This window comes from Pan troglodytes, chromosome 10 (assembly GCF_028858775.2).
Source record: "Pan troglodytes isolate AG18354 chromosome 10, NHGRI_mPanTro3-v2.0_pri, whole genome shotgun sequence".
Taxonomy (NCBI): Eukaryota; Metazoa; Chordata; class Mammalia; order Primates; family Hominidae; genus Pan; species Pan troglodytes.
Window position 1 is genome coordinate 7,967,179 of NC_072408.2, and position 21,700 is coordinate 7,988,878.

At 37.5% G+C, this 21,700-nt stretch overlaps 1 protein-coding gene across 47 annotated transcripts in view; it reads left to right on the forward strand.

Annotated features, from left to right (window-relative positions):
• WNK1 (WNK lysine deficient protein kinase 1) overlaps positions 1-21,700 on the forward strand; it is a 159,491-nt gene that overhangs the window by 94,122 nt on the left and 43,669 nt on the right. For 23 of the 47 annotated variants that reach the window (XR_010147726.1, XM_016922525.4, XM_016922528.4 and 20 more), the window contains exons 5-9: positions 9,030-9,118; positions 11,042-11,261; positions 12,854-13,184; positions 13,924-14,111; positions 19,765-21,003. Coding sequence is in view for 46 of the 47 variants with exons in the window: in XM_016922525.4 (XP_016778014.4) it covers positions 9,030-9,118; positions 11,042-11,261; positions 12,854-13,184; positions 13,924-14,111; positions 19,765-21,003 (2,067 nt within the window). In the remaining variant the exon portion in view is untranslated. 47 annotated transcript variants of the gene reach the window in all.

Consider the following 21,700-nt stretch of genomic DNA (forward strand, 5'->3'; position numbering starts at 1 on the left):
CGCGCCTGGCTGGCTAATGGATTAATTCTAACTTTGACATAGAATTAACATTTCTGTCATTTGAACAAGGAAGGACTCTTAATCTGGTTCATTCTAGATCTGTGATCCTGTGATCATTTAGTAGGTGTGGAGAACTATTAACCGTTTTTGAGCAGTGTGATTATGAGTTAAATGATACCAGATGATTGGAAATGGTTAAATGTCAGATGCTTAAATGGAGTCAGATGGTTGGAGCTAGCCACAATGTAAAACACAAATTGGAGATGAAGAGAATGGAAATATGAGGCCCATCTTAAATTGGTCTAGGCTTAAAGAGATGAGGTATTAGAAATCAGAACTTTGATGGTTACTTTTGTAATACAAAAACAATGACTTGTGAGGCAGCAAAGAAGCCAGTAAAAACCTTTTTTTTTTTTTTTGCTTGGTCAGAGATCTTTGGCTGTTGGAGAAGAGTAAGAATACTAGTCACAAAACCATTTCCCAGTTGTTTTTAACTTTATCTTTGTGTTAAGAGCCCATAGAGAATAATAGTATTACTTAAATATTGTGGGGGAAGAAGCATCCAATGATGACTAAGGTTTCTTCTCTGGACTATGGAAATAATGACACGATTGAAAGAAATAGGGGAAATCCAGAGAAAGGCACTGACTTTGAGAGAAAGAGGAATAAGTTTAGATATGTAAACTGTTATCTGTGAATGGTATTTTTGTTGTATATATTGAAAACTCTTATTTTGATTTATAGAAAAGGTTGCTCTTTATAGAATCTAGATATTTGTGCCCACATCATACCTTTGTCTCCTCAAGCCCCCAAAAGCCCCCTGAGTTTGGTTTATTTGTTGCCTAATAGAGTTTTAAAACTACCCACATCTTTATATCTGATGGACCTTTGAGGCAGGACACGTGGCACTTGTTTTCTAGCTCTTTCATTTAGCCAAGCATGGTCCTACACAGGCTTGCTCATACAGTTAAGTTAGAGGTAGGCTGCACTTTTGCAGCACACATTGCTGCATTTCTGAGCAATACCTGACATCCTAGACTACTTAGTAGTAACAAATTGTGTTGAGCCAGAGATTAGTGGTAGTTGCTTTGAGATAGCTTGTTAGAATTAGTAGCATTTCTAACCTTTAGATGTATTACTTCCAAACAGCTTCCAAGCCATTATCTTATGTACTGTTGGTAATTGAAGCCTTAGCATTCACTGTCTTGATCAGGATTCAAGCTTACAAAATTACAAGGGAGAGAGGACTTTAATCTGTTACCCATTACAACAAAGCAATGAGCAATGCTGTTTCTACAATCTTTGTTAATGCCCTGAAGAAAAACTTTCCCTTAATCACTAAAATTAAAGTAGTTTTTATTTGGGTCTATGAGATCTTCCTGGCAAATGGAATGTCTTAATTTTGAGACTTTTATAGGAGGGAGAAGAAGAGGCAAAAAATTTGTACCACTTGTGTACATAAATACTGTTGATTTTTTTAAATTATACTTTAAGTTCTAGGGTACATGTGCACAACATGCAGGTTAGTTACATATGTATACATGTGCCATGTTGGTGTGCTGCACCCATTAACTCATCATTTAACATTAGGTATATCTCCTAATGCTATCCCTCCCCTCTACCCCCACCCCACAACAGGCCCCGGTGTGTGATGTTCCCCTTCCTGTGTCCATGTGTTCTCTTTGTTCAATTCCCACCTATGAGTGAGAACATGTGGTGTTTGGTTTTTTGTCCTTGCAATAGTTTGCTGAGAATGATGGTTTCCAGCTTCATCCATGTCCCTACAAAGGACATGAACTCATCCTTTTTTATGGCTGCATAGTATTCCATGGTGTATATGTGCCACATTTTCTTAATCCAGTCTATCATTGTTGGACATTTGGATTAGTTCCAAGTCTTTGCTATTGTGAATACTGCCACAATAAACATACGTGTGCATGTGTCTTTATAGCAGCATGATTTATAGTCCTTTGGGTATATACCCAGTAATGGGATGGCTGGGTCAAATGGTATTTCTAGTTCTAGATCCCTGAGGAATCGCCACACTGACTTCCACAATGGTTGAACTAGTTTACACTCCCTCCAACAGTGTAAAAGTGTTCCTATTTCTCCACATCCTGTCCAGCACCTGTTGTTTCCTGACTTTTTAATGATCGCCATTCTAACTGGTGTAAGATGGTATCTCATTGTGGTTTTGATTTGCATTTCTCTGATGGCCAGTGATGATGAGCATTTTTTCATGTGTCTTTTGGCTGCATAAATGTCTTCTTTTGAGAAGTGTCTGTTCCTAACCTTTGCCCACTTTTTGATGGGGTTGTTTGATTTTTTTTCTTGTAAATTTGTTTGAGTTCATTGTAGATTCTGGATATTAGCCCTTTGTCAGATGAGTAGATTGCAAAAATTTTCTCCCATTCTGTAGGTTGCCTGTTCACTCTGATGGTAGTTTCTTTTGCTGTGCAGAAGCTCTTTAGTTTAATTAGATCCCATTTGTCAATTTTGGCTTTTGTTGCCATTGCTTTTGGTGTTTTAGACATGAAGTCCTTACCCATGCCTACGTCCTGAATGGTAATGCCTAGGTTTTCTTCTAGGGTTTTTATGGTTTTAGGTCTAACATTTAAGTCTTTAATCCATCTTGAATTAATTTTTGTATAAGGTGTAAGGAAGGGATCCAGTTTCAGCTTTCTACATATGGCTAGCCAGTTTTCCCAGCACCATTTATTAAATAGGGAATCCTTTCCCTATTTCTTGTTTTTGTCAGGTTTGTCAAAGATCAGATGGTTGTAGATATATGTGGTGTTATTTCTGAGGGCTCTGTTCTGTTCCATTGGTCTATATCTCTGTTTTGGTACCAGTACCATGCTGTTTTGGTTACTGTAGCCTTGTAGTAATACTGTTGATTTTTTAAAAATGTTCTGTGAAAGAGTAGTAAAGTAGTCTACCTTAATATCACTGCCTTTTAAATTAGGTGGACAGAGGAACTATTATCTCCACTTTAAAAACGAATTTAAGGGATATGGTCCAGGTCATGCAAACATAGTATGTGATGGATTGAACTGAGAACCCAGCCCCAGTATTGTGATTCCCTGTCCAGTGTTCGTTTGGCTACATATTCTGAGTTTACGCTTTGTTCATTGAACTCAATCCCTTTTTTCTTTTAAAGTACACTTTCAAAATGATTGGAGGAAGGGAGTGTTTTTGGTAAATGGGTTTCTAGTGTACATAGAGTTAAGCATCCAAGAAAGGTTTTGATAGGTCCAGGAGATAGAAACTGTGCGCAAAGTAGGTGGAGCACTGAGCAAGTAAAAATCCCATTTTGCTTGTCCAGGATCTATTACTGTTGGCAGAGAAGCAGAAGGAATATTAACAGAATAGTTTTCCTGCTGTTGGGCATGCAGTTTTGTCCATCTAGAATAAATCTGTTGTTGGCTGAGTAGAGCAAATTCCTGTCTGAGAGTTGGGGAAGCATGGCTAGTGTTAAACAAGAAACTGTGTTTCAGTCTGACTTTGATGTCTGCCTTCCTTATGCTGTGGGCTGATGTACATCAGAGACATTTTTTCCTTCATTTTCCTCCAATAAGAAATCTGTTTTGCCTTTTCTGATGGATATTAAAAAGAAAGATTTTTGCTCAGTATTTGTCATCATAAATTCTCATTGCTGCTGCTGCCCTCAAAAGGATTGTATAAATGAGGTAGGTAAGAATTTCCAGTATATGTAACAGTTTATATTGTAGCCTTTTTGGTGATATTGGTAGAAAGTTTCCAATATTGAAATTGTTAACTTGAGAATGCTTTAAAAATATTTAGAGTTCTATAATTTAGTGAATTTATGGTGTATTCTGTGTGAGGAGGGGGTAGGCTTTTGTTAATTCTGAATGGTTAGGGAAAAGTTTACCTTTATTAAGAGTTAATGTTAATGTTACCCTACCACATTTGAAGCATAAGCTTTTAAGAAGCAAGTGCTGGCAATTTTTAGGATCTGAAAGATTGAGTCAGAGAATTCTGTATTATGACTCACTTTTATTTTTCTAGCAGATTAGTTGGCAAAACATAGTATATAGAATTCAAATGAGAAGTCAGCCTATAAAATGTGCATATGTTTTTGTGGGGTTTTTTTAGTTCAAATAATACAACATAAAATTTGATAAACATTTGTCTTATATCGGACTCTCAATGTGCTATTATAGAGTTACAGTTGTTCATTTTTTTGTACTCCTTTTAAAATTGTGCAGAAGTGGCCTTTGTGTTTTGTAATGAGTGTACAGTAGATATTCAAGAAATACCTATATTTAATGAAGAAAAATAAGCTACTGTCCCATGTCAAAAAACATATGACACTACTGCCTAAAGATAACTCTTGTGAATTAGAAAAGTAAGAGAAAAATATCTGTAGAGCCAGTGAGTTGTTGGCTCTGGAGGAGCGGAATGAGAGGGGTCTGTGTCCTTAACAAACTCTAGTTTTGTTCTGTGTAAGATAGTAACCCAATTTATCTAGCTTAGTTCTTTTTTCTTCTTTTATCATGAAAACATCTTGTTATCATTACTTTGTTCTGTCTGGTGCTTAAAATCGTGTTTAAGAATAATCTAGTTCACCTTTCAAAAATTATCAGTTATAAAAATTACATTGAGTTCTCATGTCTTAAGAACGAGAAACCTATGAGTATATTTTAAAAACTGTAATTTTGTATTTATTTTAAACAGCTTTCTATTACATGTCCCAGATGACTTTTCTCTGGGTCACTTTTAGGATCAGTGAGGTTTCATAATCATTCCATGTACACATTTACTTTTAATATACAATACCTGTATATGCTTGCTTCTTAAATGATTCAGAATACCTCAGCTAGGTATTTTAATAATCCTGGCTTATTGATGGTTGCTGACTGGTAAAATTCCTTGTTATATTTTTCAGTATTTAAGTGGGTAGCATTAAGCAGTCTTAATCTTTTAATACCAGCTACTGGACTGGTAAGGTGTGTCTCAGTTTTATTGGCTAACTTGGCACCTATGGTACATTTTTTAAGGCAGTAGTAGTATCTAAATATGTGGTATAGCATTGGTATGGAATTTTCTATACAAAACTCTTGGCTATAGGTTGAAAAAGCAGCATAACCTACCAAATTTAAGGTTGTATTATGCACAGTTATTGGTTTTGCTATATCTTAATATCTTTTGCTCAGTAAGTATTCCTATTTGTAAAGTCATGAATTCATATATGTTTGCAGGGATAGGATTAACAAGAGGATTATTATTAAGGATAATCAAGGATGAAAGCAGCTTCAAGAAAAGATTTTCCTTCCTTTATTATCTTTGGTGATTGCCTTTATACTCAGAGGTAGCCTTGGGTCAGCAAACTTAATACTTCAAAGAGCTTTGAACCCAGATACGACATTTGAATTCAGTTGGACAGGTGTTATCATTATTGGCTAGACAGGAAACCTGAAGCTCAGAACTACTTCTACTTGTCCAGTTCACACTGAATGTCTTTTATTGTTAAATGTTTTTGTCCTTTCAATGTGCCTATGCTAGATTAAAACAGAAGAATCAGTATACATTTGCTTTGTTAAATTAATACATAGTTTTATTGCCCGTAGGCTACATACATTCCCCTGAAATGTATGTGCTTATGGAAGAAGGAACTTTTTTTTTGAGACAGGGTCTCACCGTGTCACCCAGGCTAGAGTGCAGTGGCATGATCATGGCTCACTGCAGCCTTTACCTCCTGGGCTGAAATGATCCTCTGGCCCAGCCTCCTGAGTAGGTGGACTACAGGTGTATGTGCCGCCACACCCCACTAGTTTTTTGTCTCTTTGGAGAGACAGGGTCTTGCTTTGTGCCCATGCTGGTCTCAAACAGCTGGGCTCAAACGATCCTCCTGCCTCAGCCTCCCAAAGTGCTGGGACTACAGATTTGGGCCACCACACCTGGCCCTAGACTTTTAAAATGCTATCAAAATAATCAGAAGGGCCAATTGTGTTAGCTCATGCCAGTAATCCCAGCACTTTGGGAGGCCAAGGTAGGAGGATTGGTTGAGCCCAGCAGTTCAAGATTAGCCTGGGCAACATAGCAAGACTTTGTTTCTCCAAAAAGACAAAAAATTAGCTGGGCATGGTGGCACACACCTGTAGTCCCAGCTACTTGGGAGGCTGAGGCAGGAGGAGTTTGAGGCTGCAGTAAGCCACAATCCCACCACTGCACTCCAGCCTGGGCAACAGAGTAAGAACTTATCATTATCTTTTTTTTTTTTTTTTTTTTGAGACAGAGGTTTGCTCAGTCACCCAGGCTGGAGTGCAGTGGCACTATCTGGGCTCACTGCAACCTCTGCCTCCTGGGTTCAAGTGATTCTCCTGCCTCAGCCTCCCAAGTAGCTGGGATTACAGGCACCCGCCATCATGCCCAGCTAATTTTTGTAGAGACAGGGTTTCACCATGTTGGCCAGGCTGTCTTACACTCCTGACCTCAGGTGATCCACCTGCCTCGGCCTCCCAAAGTGCTGGGATTATAGGTGTGAGCCACCATGCCTGGCCAAGAACTTATCTTTACAAAAAGAAAGTTTATGCAGTTTTTATGTTTATTGTAGAAAACTAAAACCAAATGTAAACCAAAATACAGTTGTTCCTCCCTGTCTGGGGAGTTGGTTCCAGGACCCCACACTCCTGTGGATACCAAAATTTGAAGATGCTCAAGTTCCAGAAATATAAAATGACCCATAGTATTTACATGTAAAAATTATTTACAATAGCTAATACACCGTGAGTGCTATGTAAGCAGTTGTTATACTGTATTGTTTAGATAATAATGACAGGGAAAAGCCTGTATGTGTTCAGTACAGATACAGTTTTCTCTTTTGAATTTTCAATATACAGTTCGTTGAATCCACAGACGTGGAAACCATGAATAAGGAGGGCCAACTGTACTCAGTTTTTCTACTATCAGAGAATTTTTAGTGTGTGGCATTCATTTTTTTCTTGCATTTCCTATTTTCATAAGTCTTAAGTTTGAAATACCAGCTTGCTCAATTAAAGCAGCCTTTTGCTTCAGCAGCATTATTTTGTTTTCACTAGAATTATATGAAGATAAAAACAAGCTGGGAAAAACTTAGGTGGAGTTGGAAAAATAAGATTGAGGAAAATACAAATAGTGATCTTTGTAGTCATTCTCATAAATGAAGCTTTTAAATACATGAATTTAACTTTAGGGTCAGCCCTGCTACACAGTTCCTTGCTGTGAAAAGTTAGCCCTGGGAGTAGAATTCTCCAAATTGGGTCTTTGGAATAATACAATGAGTAACTGAGCATTATCCAGCTTTGGATATAACTCTTCTACTTAAAAGACTTTAGAGCTTATCATTTTATGTATTTCATTTATTTCATTTAGATCTATGAGAGGTTACATGCATTTCTGTGATTTATTAGTCACTAATTTTGTTTTACCATATCTGTCATTGACACTATAGATAATCAGAATTTATGTATATTTAATAACTTAACTTTTCTGACCACCCCACCCCAACTCCATTCCCTTTGTTTTATGTGTCTGTTGACTTACAGTGCCACTTGAACAGCATATCAGTGCTTCAACTCTTGATCCGTGTGGTGACTTAGATGAGGTCAGAATAGATGAGATCTTTTTCTCTTTCACCCCACCTCTTAGACAGTAGCATTTTGTTCTTACATCTTATGTATATTTTCCACACATTGCTCTTTTTTTTTGTTTTTGTTTTTGTTTTTTTTAAAGATGGAGTCTTGCTCTGTCACCAGGCTGGAGTGCAGTGGCTTGATCTCAGCTCACTGCAACCTCTGCCTCCCGGGTTCAAGAGATTCTCCTGCCTCAGCCTCCCGAGTAGCTGGGACTACAGGCATGCGCCACCACGCCCATCTAATTTTTGTATTTTTAGTAGAGACGGGGTTTCACCATGTTGGCCAGGATGGTCTCGATCTCTTGACCTCGTGATCTGCCCACCTCAGCCTCCCCAAAGTGCTGGGATTACAGGTGTGAGCCACGGCGCCCAACCTGAAAATGTATTTTTAAAGAATTTATTGGCTGGGTATGGTGGCTCACGCCTGTAATCCCGGCACTTTGGGAGGCTGAGGAGGGCGGATCACCTGAGGTCAGGTGTTCGAGACCAGCCTGGCCAACATGGAGAAACCCCCATCCCATCTGTACTAAAAATACAAAAATTAGCTGGGCATGGTGGCGTATACCTGTACTCCCGGCTACTCAGGAGGCTGAGGCAGGAGAATCACGTGAACCCAGGAGGCAGAGGTTGTAGTGAGCCAAGGTCACACCACTGCACTCCATACTGGGCAACAGAGCAAGACTCCATCTCGAGGAAAAAAAAAAAAGAAACAATTTATTTATACTTTATAAAGATTCTAAACTATTACTGTGATGACTACTATGTAGTATCACATGTAATAGTGGTAATGAGCTTTCTTCTGAGATTAATTGCAGAGCTTGTCTTTCGTATGGGTCCAATATATTACTTTTCATTGTGTTTTATTTGTGCAGGACAATTTGCTCTTCAGTTATCATACCAAAACAATATAAATCCTCAACTCCTTTGAGTTTGTTAAAGATTACTATAATAATATAATCCCTGCCAAACTAAGCATGTGAATTCATGCCCACACATGGGTTCAGTGTTCAAAATAGTTAAATGCTGTATTGATTGATGTGTTTAGGGAACAAGGTTGAACAAAAGATCTTCTAACCAATTAGAACATTTAGCTTTCTTTTTTAGGCAATAAATTCCTTTACTTGAAACACAGCAGAAGATATTAACATCTGCCTAAATTTTTTCATTGTCACATACAGAAGTAAGTGACCCCACTGTCACTGTTCCATGTTTTCTTGTGAAGAGCTAAGTTGTCACTACCCAACTGTGACACTGCATGACCAACTCCTGCAGGCGAGTCAGAAAAAAAGCCGGGATAGTAAGAAAGGAACCTAAAAGAACCTTAATTGGAAATTTAAAAAACAAAGTTCAAAGGCCCTGCTTTTATTAATGTATTTCTGTTTATGGTTTTCAGGGGGTGAAGCCAGCCAGTTTTGACAAAGTAGCAATTCCTGAAGTGAAGGAAATTATTGAAGGATGCATACGACAAAACAAAGATGAAAGGTAAGTTGCCTCTTTTGATCTGGGTGATACTTGAACAAAACCTAAAAAGTAATGTGCTTTGAGTACAACACTCATTCTACAGTGTATTTAATATTTGTGATTGGTTTCTCTATTTGTGCCTGTAACATTTTTAAAGGTAGGGTTTTGTTCATTGTGGTTATTCAGATTTGATATACTGGAACACTGTAAAAATATGGTTTGGTAGAGTTTCAGTAAACCAGAACCACCATAAACATAGCTACATTCCATGAGAACTGCTTCTTAAAACATCAGCATGATTTATAAAACTCAAAAAAGAGTTTAATATCTAACACAGGAAATCTTTTCTTAGTCCTTTACCATTGAATTCTAAGTGGTGAAATAAAACTTTGGCTCTTTAAAGTCAGCTCAGCTATCACAGGTCTGATTTGCCATCCTTACGCCAGAATTGAAGAAGAGCAAAACATCAAAATTCCTTGAGTAAAAAGAGAAGACTTGGCCCAGGGGTTGGAAGGAGATGTGGCTTAGTCATCTGTGCTAACAGAGGGCTTCTCTTAGAGGAGTGGCAAGTATCTGATCTGCCATATAGCTGATTCATCACCCGTTAGGCATGGCGAAGGTCCAGCGTCTGTTTCTGAAAAACAGTCTATCTTTGCCAACCCCTTCCATCCTCCAAAAAAGAAAAAGGAGACCAGCTAGTACAAATATAAATTGCAAATTGAGCATAATCTACCACTTGAAGAATGAGAGCTATCAATCAACCGAATTAAAGAATTCCATCTTTTCACCTCTCCAGTCTCATTCTTTTTATAACATCATTATTTAGAAGAGCTTAACTTCATGGTTTTTAAGCCTTTATTAAGTAAAAATTTAGTTTGAGTTTTCATTTTTATATATGCTGGGTACTAAATCTCTTTAAGAACTTTTTACTATAAACAAAGGAATGTTTGTTTCAACTCTTTTTTTTTTTTTTTTTTTTGACACAGTCTTGTCACGTCGCCTAGGCTGGAGTACAGTGGCATAGTCTCAGCTTACTGCAACCTCTGCCTTCCAGGTTCAAGCAATTCTCCTGTCTCAGCCTCCTGAGTAGCTGGGACTACAGACGCACATCACCGCACCTGGCTAATTTTTGTATTTTTAGTAGAGACAGGGTTTCACCATATTGGTCAGGCGGGTTGCGGACTCCTGACCTGAGGTGAACCACCCACCTTGGCCTCCCAAAGTACTGGGATTACAGGTGTGAGCCACTGCGCCCAGCCTGTTTCAACTCTTGATGGAGCAGTTTATTAGATGATTGGCATATTGACACCATTTTATCTTAAGATTGTTTCACAATCAAACTTCTGCTTGCCCAGTACACAAATTATTGAACAAGGAATTAAGAGAACTTACTGGTGTAAATAAAGCTTGCTGTGGTAGAAAGTACCAAACTAGAAACAAAAATATTTATTTTCTAGTTTCTGTTTCAGCATTTACAGCTTTATAACTGTGAGCAAGATTCTCAACCTTTCTGGGCCTCCATTTCCTAATAATCAGGAGATGATATCGAATTGGGTGTTGGTCAGACAAGATCATAAATATGAAGATCTGTGTTACTTATAAAATGCTATATAAATGATCATGTGGTATTTTGAAGCTTTAATAGAGCCAACTGTGTTAGCTCACCATTACTAGTATACTATTACTAATGAGATCATTGGATTTAAAAATTATCACTATCAGCTCTTATTCATGAATGAGATTGTTATGATGTTTTATAACTTCAGAGTAAACCTCTGTAGGCACCCTTCAAATTCAGCAATGTAAAAATGAGTTATACTTTCCCCTGTATTTTTTCCTATTTTTTTCTTCTGCGAATAACAATAATTGGCCACATTTGAAAATTATTTTTTCAAACTAATGGTATTTTATTTTTGTTCCTTTTCTTTTCCCTCTGTTTGGAAGATATTCCATCAAAGACCTTTTGAACCATGCCTTCTTCCAAGAGGAAACAGGAGTACGGGTAGAATTAGCAGAAGAAGACGATGGAGAAAAAATAGCCATAAAATTATGGCTACGTATTGAAGATATTAAGAAATTAAAGGGAAAATACAAAGATAATGAAGCTATTGAGTTTTCTTTTGATTTAGAGAGAGATGTCCCAGAAGATGTTGCACAAGAAATGGTAAATTGACATTAACTAGCCATTTTAAAATTGATTTAGACTTATATATATCAATACTATCATTAAGCAAAAAAGCAGTTGATGAAGTGCCGTGTGTGGCATATCCCATTGGCATAAAATTGTGATGGCCCTAAAAGTTATCTTTGATTAGTGGGATTTTCCTTTGTGTGTGTGTGTGTGTGTGTGTGTGTGTGTTTGTGTGGTTTTTTTTTTTTAAACTTCTTTGTATTGCTTTTATAATGGGTGTTAGATTTTATAGTCCTTTTTAAAAGTAAATTTTTTTTTTTTTTTTTTTTTTTATGGAGAGAGAGACAGGGTCTTGCTCTGTCACCAGGCTGGAGTGCAGTGGCCTGATAATCATAGCTTACTGCAGCCTTAAACTCCTGAACTCAAGCAATCCTTCTGCCTTAGCCTGCTGAGAAGCTGGGACCATAGGGACATGCCACCACACCTGACTAATTTTTGTATTTTTAGTATAGACAGGGTTTCACCATGTTGGCCAGGCTTGTCTCGAACTCCGTATCTCAAGTGATCATCCCACCTCAGCCTCCCAAAGTGCTGGGAGTACAGGTGTGAGCCACTTCGCCCGGCCAAAAGTTATTTTTGAGAAAATATGTAGATATATATATACATAGGGATAGATAGATGAGATAGATAGGTAGAACTAGTAGAATGCGTTCCGAAGTCATTTTGAAAAGTCTGTAAGATTGAGTGACTCCCAGTTTGTATAAGCATCATTCATTAAGAATGACAAGTTATGTTTCTACATAGTGGTACATTAGCCTTTGATCAGTTATCTGGATGAACTCTATAAACAGACATAGGACCATGAATTGTTTTTACTTTGAAGAGAGTTTTCCTGATCAAATACTAGTAGGAAGCCTTTGATGTATTATTATTTGAAGTATGTCTAAAAGATCACTCTTCCATAAGGAAACCCTTCCCCAAATTTATGCTTGCCATAGTGCCCAAAATAGCTGATTATTATGGAAAGATAACTCAGAATATCTCTACTCGGATTTATAAGAACCATTCAAAAGTGGTAGTTGCCTCTGAGAAGAGATCAGATATGAGTTACTTATGTTTAATTGTTAGCTGTTTGTATTGTCTGAGCTTTTTTGCTTTTTTGGAGGGGAGGAGCAGTGTTAAATCTTCATATTCGTACCACAGTTGTTTTACCAGATTAAGTAGTTGCCTTGTAAAAGAAAGTTAAATCAACACAGGTTAATGTTAGTGGTTACGTGTGAGGGGGAAATACAGTGAATAGAACAGAGTACCTTACTTGGTTTAGGAACTGAGGTTTTAGTTGCCCTATTGTTTCGTTGTTTGTTATAAGGAGTGAAGGTATACCTACCCTTCGAGTTTCTGCAGAAATGGTGGTACCCACCCCTCAAGTATCTACAAAGATGGTAGGGAAATGCATAATGCAGATTTTACAGTTTGGTTAAGGCCAGTCCTGAGAGAATTCTTTCTTCCTCCTCTTCTCTACTTTTTTTTAACAATGCCTTTTTTTTTTTTTGGCGGGGGGTGGTGGTGGGGGGTGTTGTTTTCTTTCAATATACTACTGCTTAATTTACCTTTTTATTCTGTAGGTAGAGTCTGGGTATGTCTGTGAAGGTGATCACAAGACCATGGCTAAAGCTATCAAAGACAGAGTATCATTAATTAAGAGGAAACGAGAGCAGCGGCAGTTGGTACGGGAGGAGCAAGAAAAAAAAAGGCAGGAAGAGAGCAGTCTCAAACAGCAGGTAGAACAATCCAGTGCTTCCCAGACAGGAATCAAGCAGCTCCCTTCTGCTAGCACCGGCATACCTACTGCTTCTACCACTTCAGCTTCAGTTTCTACACAAGTAGAACCTGAAGAACCTGAGGCAGATCAACATCAACAACTACAGTACCAGCAACCCAGTATATCTGTGTTATGTACGTATCTTGGGAAGTGGATAGATAGGCTAATGATTCTCCTAATTGGTTTTTTTAGCTTCTTGTTATTTTGCACTGGCTTTTTGGTTTTGAATTATGAATCCTACTATTATACAAAATTTGAAATGGTTGTCGTCTAGCTTCTCTTTATTCTTATATCTGTGACTAGGAGAATAGAAGGATGGGGTGGTAAGGAAATGTGATTAGGATACAAAATAATTTTATAAGCTTCAACATCTTGGAGGTTTCAATTTGTAGATTTCTACTTTTCACAATTTATTTAAATAAAATAGAATTAATAATGAAGAATGAACAAGCTTGGCTACTGAAATTGAACCCATCAGTCTGGTTGAGCTCTTTTAGCAAAGCTGAATGGTATATAGACTAAAAACTAATGAGAACACTGGTTATTAATTTAATTACTTGTTTAATACTGAGAACCTCCTGGCCTCCATAATTAAGACTTTGAAAGCTGTGTCAAATTTAAGGCTTATAGTGTTTCATGCTGTTTCCCTTACTCCTCAGGTGGTAAGATTCTGTGATAGCCATATGGATTCCTCATTTAAATATAGAAATCTACTGAATATGGCTACAATTCATTTTTTATTTAGTTCAAATCTGTGCAAGGAATAACTAGTTACCCCTAATATAATGGGTCTAAATATGAGAAAATGTGAACCTCCATTTTGTGATTTGTCTTTCTCTCTCTCTTTTTTTTGGTGATTCATTTTTCCTTCAGCTGATGGGACGGTTGACAGTGGTCAGGGATCCTCTGTCTTCACAGAATCTCGAGTGAGCAGCCAACAGACAGTTTCATATGGTTCCCAACATGAACAGGCACATTCTACAGGCACAGTCCCAGGGCATATACCTTCTACTGTCCAAGCACAATCTCAGCCCCATGGGGTATATCCACCCTCAAGTGTGGTAAGTAAATGCTTAAGAGCATGTAATACTACAATGAGAGCCAGTGGATAGTCTGCTAAATTAAAATTCTTTGTACAAACCAAGTAGCAGTATGAGTCTGAAGTAGAAAATATAAAATGCTGTATCTCTAAAGCCTTATTATAGAGTTAGAGTAGTCCTGGTAGAGTAGGATATAGACATTAATGTGTGGGCATTAGCTGAACTGCCTACATGAAGCAGCTATGTGCAAGATTTAGATTAGTCTGCATTTTTACTAAAGGGAACGCTCTCTTTAGCACTTAAGATGTTGAAACTATTCACAGCAACAAAAGCTGGACATACAAATGTTTTGCGGGTGGGGCAAGGAGAGTTTTTCAAAAGCTTGTTAAAATGATTACTAAGTATTTCCTGTAAGATTCCCTATTGTACAAAACACAGGTAAGACCTTCAAACCATTACAGAATGCTGCATGTGAGTACTCTAGATTGAGGGAATCCTTTATTTGAATGACTGTTTAATTTAGCGCTTGTGTTGAGTTAATCATCAGTTGCTGTGTGTGTTCCTGCCTTTTAAAGTCTGTGTTGGACACAAGTTCCTTCCCCAGTATATGTTCTTTTGCTTTTTCCCTTTAGTTGGTAACTGTTTTATTACTGATTTATTTTCAGAATCAACTTATAGAAATTATTTCCTGAAACATTTTATGCTTGTATACACATACACACACACAATTATCCTATGTTTTACATTAGACACTCTTGTTTCTCATGTAGAGAATGTTAAAGTAGATCATCAGATAATACCCCATTTCTTTTGTTGACCTCAGAGGAAAATAAAATACGTCATCTGCCTCTGAAAGGTATTAGAAAATAAGTAACTTGTCACTGTACAGCACTTGTTTAGTGAGATCTTTAAGCAGACAGATTTTCCCCTTCTCAGAAAGCTTTTAATCTAAACTTTGTGGAATTCTTGCTCTTCTTTAAATGAAAATCTTTCTCTGTTAAGAAAATACTTCTGCTTGTTCTGATTTTTTATCCTACAGCTTGGAATAAAAGATGTTCATTTGTTTCAGAGTCCGTTTAATCCTGCTTTGGCTAGGTCTCAAAATGGATGGCCACAGTAACACAAATAAAAAACAACTAATATGCTAACTTTTTAAAACAATCTACTTTCTGTCTTTAAAATAATTAAGTGAGGGTAGAATAGAAGAACTTTATAAAGACTGCACAGAAAATATATTTCTGTGTTCTGACAAATATTACTTGTCAGCATTTCTTGTCAGTTTCTACCTTTAATTGATTTTTTTCTGGATTATTATAACTAGATTTTGCTAAAACTTTTTTTTTTTAATTTTCTCTTGTCTATACTCATCATGGGGGAGCATTAGGTCTCTATTTTAGAAAGCAAGTAGAATGACATGAAGATATTATCTGAGCCATTAATCTAGCTATATTTATTGATGCTCTAAAAGCAGACGTTCTTGCTTTTTAATGACAATATTCTATGGAGGTATTATGAAGAATTATTAAATATTGAGAATTTAAAAATTTGTCTAATTCTATTCTTGTCTCATTTCAGGAATGTGGCTTACAATAATATGGACAAATTATAAGTGAAATTTTAAAAATTAGAATAAAAGAAATAAGGCTAGAGAGAAATCAAAACAGGAATGAAACTAAATAATCATATGATGATATGTAAATACTTGCTATTGGTGGGCCACAGATTTGGCCCAAAGCATTCTACACAGCCAAGTTTTGGAAATGAAAACATAGTTTCATAGTTCTCAACATCTAAAAGGAAAATAACAGTCTTATTCAAGACAACCTTTATAGTATTGATCATACTGCCTTATAGCTATATTAAACCCTGTGCCTGAACATTTTTTTAAGTTTTTTGTTTTTGTTTTTGTTTTTGTTTTTTGACAGCGTCTCACTCTGTCTCCCAGGTGGGAATACAGTGGCGTGATCTTGGCTTACTGCAACTTTCACCTCCTGGGTTCAAGTGATTCTCCTGCCTCAGCCTCCCCAATAGCTAAGATTACAGGCACCCATCACCACGCCCAGCTAATTTTTGTATTTTTTTTAGTAGAGACACAGTTTCACCGTGTTGGCTAGGCTGGTCTTGAACTCTTGACCTCAAGTGATCCACCTGCCTCGGCCTCCCAAAGTGCCGGGATTACAGGTGTGAGCCACCATGCCCGGCCTAAATTATTATTTAGAGATTCAGATTGAAGATATTCTCCCATTGATTACTTTGTAAAAGTACAAAATATTTCCTATATCCAGTTGTGAATTTCTTCTAGAAAGCTAAACTTTTTCCTAGTAGATCATGACTTTTTTACCTTTAAAAATAAAGAGTGGCAAGTATAAGAAATACTGTGAGCCAACAACTTTCCATCTCATGTCTTCTAAAATAGAAATGAGAATCTTTTTCTGAGGTTTCCAGAGCTCTTGCAAAATAATCCAATCTTAAAATTCTCTGTATCTTTTAATGTACTTTAAACTAATAGAATTCATTCTTGTTGAATCTTAAGTTTGCCAAAGTTGCAAGCTAATATTCATTGTTTTCCCTGTCTGCACCCTTCAGTCAGTTGGTCATTCTTAAATTCATACACTTGTAACACTTGGTGTTATTTCAGAATATTTAGCATGATAATTGATCATTATCATGATTATTCATTAAAAAAACTTGTACTTGACTGACAACGCAGAATAGTTGTGAATAGTTGTGATCTGTCAGATGTGCTATGTTGAGTTATAGCTCTCCTCAAAAAAAAACTGACTTTGTGGAATTGGGAGAGGATGGAACATTTCTTCATGCAACTATGCCCTGTTATCATTGTACTTTTGTTTATTTTGTTTTCAAAGTACTGTGTTTTTCATGTGTGTGTTTGTTTTCTGTTTAGCCTCGTCGTGGCCGTAGCATGTCGGTTTGTGTTCCCCATCTTTCTGCTGTTCCCTCTCTGTCCCGCATCTCTCCCAGTGCTCCTTCCACCCCACCACCAGTGCTGTCTGCACCTCTTTCTCCTTCCCTCCTTCGGACTGCCCCTGAGGAAACTTTTGCCGAAAAGCTTTCTAAAGCATTGGAGAGTGTCCTGCCTATGCACTCTGCCTCTCAGCGCAAGCACCGACGCTCCAGCCTGCCTTCCCTCTTTGTCAGTACTGTATGTAACTGTAAACTTCTGACAAATGAACAATTATTACCAATGAATACATCCAGGCAACAAGAATTTTAATTAAAATTGAATAAAGAACAGGACTAAACTTGGTTATATTATGCTTCTAGGATACCAGTTATTCCTATAGGAAACTTTTTTGTAATAAGGCTTTAAGGGGGAATAAAAAGCAAGGAGGTAATGAGAGAGAATACCTATAATGTCCTTGGCACATACCAGCATGTGTCCAATAAAATTTACCTTTTATTATATCTTCCTGTTTCCTATCGACATAAAATTCTTTCATTTTCATATTCTAGTTTTAAAAGCATTAATTTTAAAGTTATTGCCTTAATCAAAAGCAAATTTTATCAAACATTACCCAAACATTTTTTCTCCTCACTTTATTCTAAGGAGACACTAATAAAACTGGATGAGTCCTTTTTTTTTTTTTAATAACCTTAGTCAGCAAAGAATAACCTTGGAGTGAACATTTATTTTAATTTAATCATTTATGTAAGATGATGTATCAGCAAACCAAAGAACTGCATAATGTTCCCCCATGGAAGTATTTTTTCCTTAGGTTTCAACCTAAGGTGGGACTGTAGCTCTAATGAATGCATTAGATGCATATATAGTATGTATGACTTTCTGTGGCTCCATTAATGTTTATAAAAGATCTATCTTATAAAATTATTTTAAGCATGTGGGTCCTTGCTGCTGCTTTTCCAAATAAAGAATATAGTTAACTTTCTGAACTAGCAACCCCAGAATTTTCAGATTTTTACTTAGGAGAATGAAGAACTGTACAGTGTTATGGCTTTGAGACATACCGTGAGTAAATAACAATAAAATGAGCATTCTGACTGAAAATAGAAATCCTCGTTTAGCTGTTGTGAACAGTTGATCTGCTTTGCCAGCTCGATAAGGATCTTCCCTATGGAAGAATGAAACTGAATTCTTTTAAAAAGGGGAGGCTGTGATAGTGAATTCTTACTATTATTTACTTATTTATTTATGTTTTGGAGATGGAATCTCGCTCTGTCGCCAGACTGGAGTGCAGTGGCACGATCTCGACTCACGGCAACCTCCGCCTCCTGGGTTCAAGTGATTCTCCTGCCTCAGCCTCCCGAGTAGCTAGGACTACAGGCGCGTGCCACCACACCCAGCTAATTTTTGTATTTTAGTAGAGATGGGTTTCACCATGTTTGGCCAGGATGGTCTCGATCTCCTGACCTTGTGATCCACCCCCTTCAGCCTCCCACAGTGCTGGGATTACAGGCGTGAGCCACCGTGCCCAGCGGGTAGTGAATTATTGTAGTGTATATTGTTTGCATTTGGCAAGCTGTGTTTCTAAATTTAGTCTTAAATCTAGAACTGCTTCTAGAATAAAAAGTGCTATCAAATAAAATTGGCTGTCATTTATATTACCCTTTTCAGTTGATTAGAACACCAGGATGTCAGAATCAGAAAATTCATGGTTACGGCCGGGCTCAGTGGCTCACGCCTGTAATCCTAGCACTTTGGGAGGCCGAAGTGAGCAGATCACCTGAGGTCAGGAGTTCGAGACCAGCCTGGCCAACATGGCGAAATGTGTCTCTACTAAAAATACAAAAATTAGCTGGGCGTGGTGGCGCACGCGTGTAGTCCCAGCTACTTGGGAGGCTGAGGCAGGAGAATCCCTTGAACCCAGGAGGCGGAGGTTGCAGTAAGCCAAGATTGTCACTGCACTCCAGCCTGGGCGAAAGAGGAAGACTCCATCTCAAAAAAAAGAAAAAAGAAATTTCATGGTTATTTATGAACTCTTAATAACTTATTTATGATCAGAAAAATGGACATGTTGTGATTTAACTCTGTAACATGTTTCATGTAGTAAAAATATAATAAAACTATTAATCATCTAGTTTGGGAGAGATAGGAGAAAGACATTACTGTCAGTAGTCAAATTATATATCTTTTACTATCCATCAAAAATCTCTTCTGATTTCTGGTTAGAAGGCATACTATTAATTGATAAGAAAATAAAACTGAAGGCCTCTAACATATCACAGGGTAATAAGAATATAGGGAAAGTTAGCTCAATAGTTTAAATTAAAGCACATTTCTTACAGTATAGAACTAGTCGGGCTTTTATGCCTTGTTTTAGTTCTTACTCTTCCTTTAACTCTTTTTCTGTTGATGTAATTTACATTAATGCTTAAGAGTGAACTTTTTAAGTGTGGGTAAAAACGAAATAATTACTTACAAAGTTTAATTCTTCCATTTCCTTTGAGAGAGGAAAGTTATGGAAAAGCAGCTCTTATCTAAAGCAAAGAGCCCACAGATTGATTTCATTGGCCCTGGATGTATTTAATGGGTTTTTACTATGCACATAATTTCAAGAAGCATTGTTATTTATTTATTAATTATAAATTTAGTGTAACCATTTCATAGGGTTACACAGAACTACCCAGTTGTGCATGTCTGATGTAATTTCACATATGAATGTATGAATTACTTGTCTTATTCATGTTGATACAGCCTCAGTCCATGGCGCATCCGTGTGGGGGGACCCCAACATACCCAGAATCACAGATATTTTTCCCAACTATTCATGAACGTCCAGTTTCTTTTTCACCACCTCCCACCTGCCCACCGAAAGTAGCCATTTCCCAGCGGCGTAAGAGCACCTCCTTCCTGGAAGCCCAAACTCACCACTTCCAACCCCTGCTGAGGACTGTTGGCCAAAGTCTTCTTCCACCTGGTGGCAGCCCAACTAACTGGACACCAGAGGCCGTAGTTATGTTGGGTACTACAGCCAGTAGAGTAACTGGAGAGTCATGTGAGATACAGGTCCATCCTATGTTTGAACCATCTCAAGTTTACAGTGACTATAGACCTGGACTAGTACTTCCAGAAGAAGCTCACTATTTTATTCCTCAGGAAGCAGTGTATGTAGCTGGGGTACATTACCAGGCCCGGGTGGCAGAACAGTATGAGGGCATTCCATACAACTCATCAGTACTGTCAAGTCCTATGAAACAGATACCTGAACAGAAGCCAGTACAAGGGGGCCCTACTTCAAGTTCTGTCTTTGAATTTCCATCTGGACAGGCTTTCCTGGTAGGACACCTTCAGAATCTAAGATTAGATTCTGGATTGAGTCCGGGATCTCCCCTCTCTAGTATTTCTGCACCTATCAGTACAGATGCTACACGTTTGAAATTTCACCCTGTCTTTGTTCCTCATTCTGCGCCTGCTGTGTTAACTCATAACAATGAGAGCAGAAGCAACTGTGTATTTGAATTTCATGTTCACACACCAAGCTCCTCTTCAGGAGAAGGAGGTGGAATTTTACCTCAGCGTGTTTACCGAAATCGGCAGGTTGCAGTGGACTTGAATCAAGAAGAACTGCCTCCTCAATCAGTTGGATTACATGGCTACTTGCAGCCTGTGACTGAAGAAAAGCATAATTACCATGCCCCAGAATTGACCGTTTCTGTGGTAGAGCCTATCGGACAGAACTGGCCAATAGGAAGCCCAGAATATTCCAGTGATTCCTCACAAATCACTTCTTCAGACCCCAGTGATTTTCAGTCACCTCCCCCTACAGGGGGAGCAGCTGCACCTTTTGGCTCTGACGTCTCAATGCCCTTTATCCATCTGCCTCAGACAGTGTTACAAGAATCCCCACTTTTCTTCTGTTTCCCCCAAGGAACCACATCTCAGCAGGTCTTAACTGCCTCATTTTCTTCAGGAGGATCTGCACTTCATCCACAGGTTATAGGAAAACTTCCACAATTATTTTAAACTACCCTACTTTGCACCATAACATTTAAATTTTCTATTCCTCATTTCCCTGAATCATGGATTTTGGAGAAATATTGTTTAATTTTATCAGTAGAGTTTCCCCATCTTTGGGGGGTTGTGAACTACATATATGTATTTAAAAACAAAATATGAGAGAAGCTACCTGATTTACCTATTATATGTGAAAACCGGTGGAAAAAACACAAAAACTAGAATTTTAGTCGTTCATCACAACCACGACTTCTATCCTATGCACGTTATTTTCAACCAGTAGTGAAAATGCAAGTGTATGTAATGTATGGTTGACCCAGCATTATTTAGGAATACAAATCTTAAGTATTACTTTCTTCCTCCAAACAAGTTTTTAAAAAATAGGATAAATTTTTTTTCTATAAAATATAAAACATGGAAAATAGGGAATGCTGTTTTTGGAGTAATATTAATAATACACAGAATTTTCATTAGTGTCGAAGGATCTAAAAAGACAAAGTATATCATGGGAATAAAAAAAGATAGAAAAGGAAACAGTTTAGGAATTTGCCTTAACAAATGAAAATGCCTTTTTAAAATGGCATCAGTCAAGCAAGTTGCTGTGTATTATTATATGTCCAAATAAAATGCTAATTCATAAAATTAAGGACTGGTTCTAATTTTTAGCAACTAACAA